The following is a 7,564-nucleotide window of genomic DNA, read 5'->3' on the forward strand; positions in this document are numbered from 1 at the left end:
TACACAGATGAATGGGAGCCAGATGCCCACAGCAAATGGGCAGTCTCGGAGGACGTGTAGAGTAGTCTCATCGGTACAAGAGCATCTTGGACAAGTTACCTGAAGGGTGAGATGTCTTTTCCTTCTTTCTACGTTGGTGAGGATAGCATTGTGAGACACTAACCAGAGAAAGATCCGAATGCGTTCTGGTCCCTTCCAGTGCCAGATCACGCTGTGTAGTTTGCTAGCAATGCCTTCTTCTCCATTTAGCTTTTGGTACGTTGATTTAATGGCTTAATGGCTCAAGTGCAATGACCCTCCTAATTAGATTAACCTAGTTAATGATTTAGCTTTAATTTAATTCCAACTAGTAATAAAGAACGTGAATTCATAAAACCATATAATAAGCAAGCATTTTTCGGACGGGTTATACTATAATTTACGACTGTTATTTGTTTAGTTTATTTTAAACTATGAACTCGCACTTATCAATCAGAAACATAAATTCATTTTAGGTTCATGACTTCTTAGTTTGAATTTAAGTAATTTATCATCTAAACTAATCTCATTTAATATTATTCTACATATTTAATAAATAAAAAAGATGTATTAACTGCTACAACGGAAATGAAAATTCTATTGACAATCCAATCCAATATTTATATATACAACTTGAAAAACATTTATCTTACATTTTCATTTTTTGTTTCCTATTCAGCCTCGTTGGTTATTTTCTTTACGAAAAAATCACCGAGAGATATAGAAGCTTACTGCTCTTCATCAGTAAAATCAGGTTCCGCAGGCTTCTGAAGCAGCATGGGGGGTATTCTCTCCGGCATCCTTGTCTTCCTTGTGCGGTTACGGCGCAACAATCTAAGTGCATTGGCAGCAAACCTGGAAGCATATATGGTGGCACCTAGACTTGGTGAGCTACCACCTACCTTTGCCAATGCATCTTTCAGCCTATTCTCTTCTTCAACGAGAGACTCTTCAAGCTTCTTTTTAGCATAGCGACGCCAGGCCGCTTGAATGAAACATGCGGCCCATGTGCGCCACTGTTGCGAGTAGAACCGGAAAGTGTGGCGTAGCTGCTTGCTGTGAAGACGCCTAAATTGAGAAGCCACAAACTTCAAGTCATCGGCTTTTAGAGCGAAAGCTTCCACTTCTGAAAGTGTTTGGACAGTCCTGGTTGAGATGGGGAGGTTGGATGAAGAATGAGGATCTAAAGCCCATGTGAGAAGCTCTTCTCCGCAAAAGTCACCAGCTTTAAGATACTCGGAATTAAAGAAGCCTGTTCTTCCTCCGTTGGTTGTCATTGTCAATAACCTGCCTCGCATTATGAAAAGCATCTCATCGACAGGGTCTCCTTCCCGGACAATATAGCTTTCTTCCGTGTAAAGCACTGGCTTAAGACGATCACACATGGCATCCAAAAGTTGTTCATCCATTTTCTCAAACATTGGCACCTTAAAGATCATACAAGATAAAATATCTAGTTAGTACTAGCAATATTATCAGAACACTGTTAATTGAATACTCCAAAGGCGATGTTTATCCTTTTACTTTAAGTTGTCAATAAATCCATCAGATTTTGGGATATTCCAAAATCAGTCATGACCAATAGATCTTTTCCAGAAAGGAAGAAACACTTGCACAAAGTAAAATTGGAGCAATATTCACACCAAACTTATTATATCGGTGCATTAAATCACCATGAGGAATAAAATAAGAGCATTTAAAATGAATATTTTCATGCAATTAATGCAGTCATCCAATCTTAAAGAGATCTTTGTAGTTGCATATGAGATTACATGACAAAGTAGGTGGAGAAACTTACTCTCATCAGCAAAGCCAAGCAAAGATGGCGCTTAATGTCCCTTCTCAAATCCTTTGGAAGATTGCAAATCAAGTTATCCTCATCAACACCTCTGGTTTCTTGCCATTTGTACTGCTCATATCGTCTGATTCGCTGCCTAAGGCTGTCAGGGAGGAGTCTATGAGACATCCACTGTTCTGCATCTCTCCTTTTCACCCTCATCTCCTCTAATCTTGTTGTTGTTGATTGCAAATATGTCTGTTAGAAAATAAGTATAATTGCATAATATTAGTCAAGATACACAAGCACCAATTGTTTACTTTTACAATAAACTGCAAATACACAGATGTCTTAAATGTCAAATTTTTATTGCATGTATATGGATATGATGTGTTAGTTCAGTAAATAAATAGACATTTTTATTGGTTTCGTTTTTTAGCATCTCAGCAGAAATGTCTATAAAAAGGCCAGGGAATCAAAATTATAGGGTAATAAATGGAGAAATGGATATTATTTAGGAAGGAAGTTAATGCATGTCTTATTTTGCAAATAATTCCCAATACCAGGAGATCTTAATTCTACTAGTTATAAGAAAACTACTTGGCCATAAACACAAATAAATAAAGTGTAACTACCAAAAACACTTGGAACAGATTTCAGTAGCTACATGTGCCTATGCCCTATGGATATCAATTTATTACCAAATCCAAGATCAATAAACAGTGTGTGTGCCACCTTTGCATGATTAGAAACAACTCAAGAGACATTTGTTACAAACCTGCATATTCCCGATAAGGAATGAAAATAATACCAACCCAGCGATGGAAATGAAAACTGCAAAGCAGATTTCCCACACAAAGGTACTTGTCGTCAGGTTTTGACCAAGAGAACTGCAATTTAAGCACCAATCTCCCCCAAAAAAGGATGGAGGAAAAATGACAGAAGATCAGATAACAACAACATTGGAAAGATGTGCATCACACCAAAATTTGAAAAAGTGATCAGATAGTCATATCAAGCACTCCCCCTACACCCTCTACGTTCATCAAGCCATTAAAAAGATACAAAATGCTTTCGATGATATAATCTTTCTCAAAGTTCCATCCATTCATTTTTAACCCCCGCGGGGGGTTGGTAGAATCAGAAATGTCAAATAGCTTGTTATGCTCATTTATCTGCAAAGTACATGAATTGCAAATTTAAACTGAAGAATTATATCCCTAAAGACGCAACCAGTATGGAAATCTTATCTCACATCACACTTCACAGAACAGTTACCATATAGAGTGAAATAAGAATCAATGAATCGCACCTCAAACTTTTTAGGCCCCACCAAAAACAATAAAAAAACTTTTGTGGAAAGTCTCTTGACTCCACAACACCAGATTGAAGGGCATCAAGGAATATCCCAAAATCAAAAAGTGTCGTGTTTGTCTCCTTTATTGGGCAAGAAGCATTGAGAAACGTTGAAATTGTGCTTAACCCTCCTTGATGATTGTTGCAATACATGTCCTCCTTATTACATGTTGCATTACTTCGGTTGCAGGCTTTTTGCCAGCATGTGGTTTCCCGTTCTATAGAAAACAAGTACCAAAAGGCACCAACAACCTGAAAGGATAAGAACAGGATTAGCTAGATATGCAGGCAATATTATTCTGAGATTTCATGAACATTATATATTTTATTAAAAAATGAGACAATAATCTGTCAGATTTAAAAATGCATTATCAGGAAACAAACTTAAATGGCACAGACCTGAGAGTTTTAAACTACAATATACATAGTGACCTTAAAAGCATGAACAAATAGGGCACAATATCAAAACTACGAAGAAGAATTTTGAAGATGTGTATCACATATGACACTGTAAGAACTGGTATCCGACAAAAGATAAAGAGCGATAGTACAATATAAACTGAAGAACGTGGAGAAGAAACCAGTGTGGTCTTGCCCTCTGTCTAGTTAGTGTATATAGTGCATTGAAGGAATGAAAGAAAAAGTAACAATGCCAACCTAGTCTGACTCTAATTTTGAAGGGTCTGAAATCTGAATACTACTCTAAGGAATTCTCCCACAGCCCATATATAGTCCTAATATTAACCACCTCACTCCCATGAAACTCAATAGAGTTGGTTAAAAATATCCCTTCTCCCCAATATCTAAGTCCATTTCACTATTTGCCTCTTTTCTTGCTGAATGGAATACATTGGTTCCTAACAGACACTAACTATTGAAATGATTCCAAGAGAATGCAGAGCTCCTTCTCTAAGTGAATTTTCTTGATACCAACCTCATAGGACCTGATACCAGAAAACTAACATGGTTTGGCTACAGTTTGTGGGGTAAACAAATAAGAAAGTTGCCCTCACTATTTAACAAAGAAATTGTCAGATCAATACATCTAAACATGTTGTATATTAATTTAATATACCAACATCGACATGCTTCATACATAATAACTATAAAAGAATTATATTGGAAAGAAAAGGTTTTAACTATAATCCAATCAGCACAAGAGTTGCACAAAAATCATACTATACCCCATACACCTTTATAGCTGGCCCACATTTAAGACAAGCCCTAACTTTAAATCCTCAAAAAAATTTGCACAACCCTACAACACTACAAATTCAAGAAAAACGCATGCCAATACCCAATAGTCTAATATCTGTATCTTGTACATCTAACCCATGCTTGTATAGGCCACATCATCACCACAAGTGCAGATATATGTGACCAACAAAATGGTTCTTCATTGAAAAAATAAAACAACACTGTTCTAGGCCAAATAAACTATCACCACATATGCAAAATGGCATATTCACAGTTAAGAAAGAAACAGAAAAGAAAAAGAGAAAATAGCAAATCCATAAAAGGGAATGCTGATAACAAGAAACTGCGTATATTAGGAATTAAAATTACTAAGTGTAATTTTCTATACGAGAAAGGAAAAAAGAAAACTGCATCATTAACTCACATGACTTGCAAGCATGTAAAGAAAGAGATTAAATACAGCACCAGCCCAAGCTGTTTCAGTGAGAATGCCAGAGGTTCTTGTAACTTCTTTATATAATGGAATTATTCGAAAAACTCGAGGTATATATTGGAAGAAAACAATAAATTTCAGCAAGTTCTTTGTATTCAGCGATTTGTAGCCACTCATCCCTGGAATGACTATTAGAATCACCACCTAGAAATATTGAGCAAGTTGAGTCAATAACCTTTAAATACATGATGACAATGGTAAGCACAATGAAACTTTGATTCTATTCCCATAGATCCCCTGAGATCTAAAGCAGCATACAGATGATGAAAATCAAGGAATGCATCCAAAGTACAATAAATTAAAGAGAACCCTCCATACCTGTGGAAGGGGAAGAACAGAAAGAATGTCAACTAAGAAATAAGATGTTAGATATCGCTTTGCTATTGCCCAAGAATCCTCAACCAAAACACCTCTTCCAAACACTCGAGAAGATGGAGCAATGAATCCAGTACGAAACTGGAAAATCATGTGGACTATATAAAAGATATCGGAGAAAGTTCTTAAAACAGTTGCTGTAATCTCCATCTTGTTGTCCAGTGAAAGACATTTCTTCTCATCATCGATCACAGGGACATAAAAGAACAAAGGATCCAGTGATACTGCAATAACACATAGCAATACAAATATCTTGTTCCATTTTTGAAGGAACGGACCCTGTGGATCAAGGATTTTCTTTCTAGAACTAAAGTTACTAGAAAAAGCACGGCTGAACAGAAAGGACTTGAATGATGAACTGAATCTCTTTATCCTTTGAAAACCATATTCCAATCCCCTTTGAAACTTTGCAGATATAGAATTTAATGTAGTTTTGAATCTCTGCGAAGGTGCAATGTTGATCACAGGATAATTGCTCTCAGAACCCTTGTCTGAATTCCAGTCCTGAAACCTGGACATCATAAAAATGACAATATTCCTCATAAGAATATGTACAACAAAGGGACAATGAAAATGTCATAGAGAAATTCTGATACTACACTAAAATTTCGGAATTGAAAAGAAAACATTGGAAAATTTACATTACTTTTATGAGGAATGGTGAGTGGTGACTGAAACAGTGACTAAGACAGTATGAGTGTAAAGAATGCTTACAATAGCAACTATAATACTTCTAAGATTAGCATATACAGAATCATCCTCATCATAACATAAAAAATACACGTTTTCATCAAACTAACCTAACAAACTTGTCTGGCTGAGTTCTCATCTCTGCAGCCTAATTCAGAGACAATGCAGATCAAGATGAAAATTTCACTGAATAGTTCCTTCAAGCACCACAGAAACCACCACAATTAGATCATTCCACCAAAATAAGGCACAAGAAAACCTATGAGCAAATATATAATTAAAAATTAATCAAATTGATCCAACTTATTAAAACTCGTAAAATGATCAATGGCATCAAGCAAATGTGATCTTATGGAGAACACATTTTCTAGTAGGCGAATACAGTGTACGAGTGAATGCATATGAAATTCCAAATAATGAGTGTTTTCTCGTCAATGCTGGTACCGGATCTTCAAAAAAATGAAAAAAAAAATTACAACTTTAACATTAACATAAGCATTGTAGAAATTAATTGATCGATAAAAATAACCAAAAGAGGAAGAACATGAAGAAAATGACATGTTTAAAGTACCCGGCGCAGTAGCAAACTGAAAGAAGGGGAAATAAATGAAGGAAACGGACAAAGCAGTTATTAAGACTGAACTCTGAAACTAGTTACGAAGAGAAGAAGAAGAAGAAGAAGAAACTAAAGATAACTTACCGAACCAAATATCTGAGTTATTAGTAAAATAGAAAAAGGGAAAGGGAAATTGGTGGAAGTTGTGGTGGTATTTGCATGAAGGGGAGAGGGAGAGAATGCAAGAGGGGAAGGTTCCAGGAAAGTAATAAGGAAATGAGAGACAGTCAGTGGTTTCGGTTTTTTGGGGGTTTTTTTTCTCTTACATAGTCACGAGATGGATTTTCTGATTCTCAAGTTTGTGAGAGGGAATCAGAGAAGGGACGGGTGGGGTGGGTGAAAAAAAGAGAAAGGAGAGTGTATATGTAGTGAGTAGTGACTAGTGAGTAGTGAGTAGGATGGTGTGTAATACTGTAATGCGTATGAATGGGTGTGAACGTCAGAGAGAGCATATATGTGGGCAACGGCCCCGCACATTAAATTAAAGGTGGATACTACAATGAAGATGGCATAATTGTCTTCATATGAGTATATTTCTTTTTGACCTTTGGATGATGGATTGTATGGTTAGATTTTGATATTTATAAAAGTGTTGTTTTTGTTTAAAGTGTGGCTAAATAAATAAACCACACTTTTAACCAAAACATCTTCATGAGAAGATATTTTTGCCATCTTCATTGTAGTATCCACCTAAATTAAATAGTTTGATAATGATAATAGTGGAGTCTACTTCTAGTCTTCTATTGCATTTTTGTTGTATATTGACAAAAGATTGGAAGTTTGTGGTTTAAAATTTTTAGAATAAATGACCTTTTTCGATCCTAACTGTTCGAAAAACAATGGGTTCTTTTTCACATTTTAAAATCTCTAATTAATTCTCAATCATTTAAATAATTTGTTTAAGTAGTCTCTATTATTGAATTAAGCGACTCTTAAGTCTTAACACATCGACTATTATCGTTTATAGAAACTATTTAGATTAGTTACTTGAATTATTGGGACTCATTATAAATTTTCGAATTATAAAAAAAAAATTTGAGTA

General features: G+C 35.6%; 1 protein-coding gene across 10 annotated transcripts; it reads right to left on the reverse strand.

Moving 5' to 3' along the window:
• Positions 1–588: 588 nt before the first annotated feature.
• LOC112697431 (cyclic nucleotide-gated ion channel 1) lies at positions 589–7,008 on the reverse strand. 10 transcript variants are annotated; one of them, XM_072197555.1, is made up of 9 exons: positions 6,607–6,950; positions 6,289–6,355; positions 6,017–6,165; positions 5,160–5,727; positions 4,773–4,985; positions 3,108–3,403; positions 2,574–2,685; positions 1,817–2,053; positions 589–1,445 (listed from the first exon to the last, which is right to left on the reverse strand). In XM_072197555.1, exons 3-9 carry the CDS (start codon positions 6,043–6,045, stop codon positions 747–749), a joined length of 2,154 nt encoding a protein of 717 aa, XP_072053656.1. In that variant the 5' UTR covers positions 6,046–6,165; positions 6,289–6,355; positions 6,607–6,950; the 3' UTR covers positions 589–746. The 10 variants fall into 10 exon arrangements, with proteins under 10 accessions (XP_072053656.1, XP_072053658.1, XP_072053655.1 ...); XM_072197557.1 differs by having other exon boundaries at positions 6,017–6,103; positions 6,607–6,856; XM_072197554.1 differs by lacking the exon at positions 6,289–6,355 and having other exon boundaries at positions 6,017–6,103; positions 6,607–7,008.
• Positions 7,009–7,564: the final 556 nt, after the last annotated feature.

The sequence above is a fragment of the Arachis hypogaea genome, chromosome 6 (genome assembly GCF_003086295.3).
Source record: "Arachis hypogaea cultivar Tifrunner chromosome 6, arahy.Tifrunner.gnm2.J5K5, whole genome shotgun sequence".
Taxonomy (NCBI): Eukaryota; Viridiplantae; Streptophyta; class Magnoliopsida; order Fabales; family Fabaceae; genus Arachis; species Arachis hypogaea.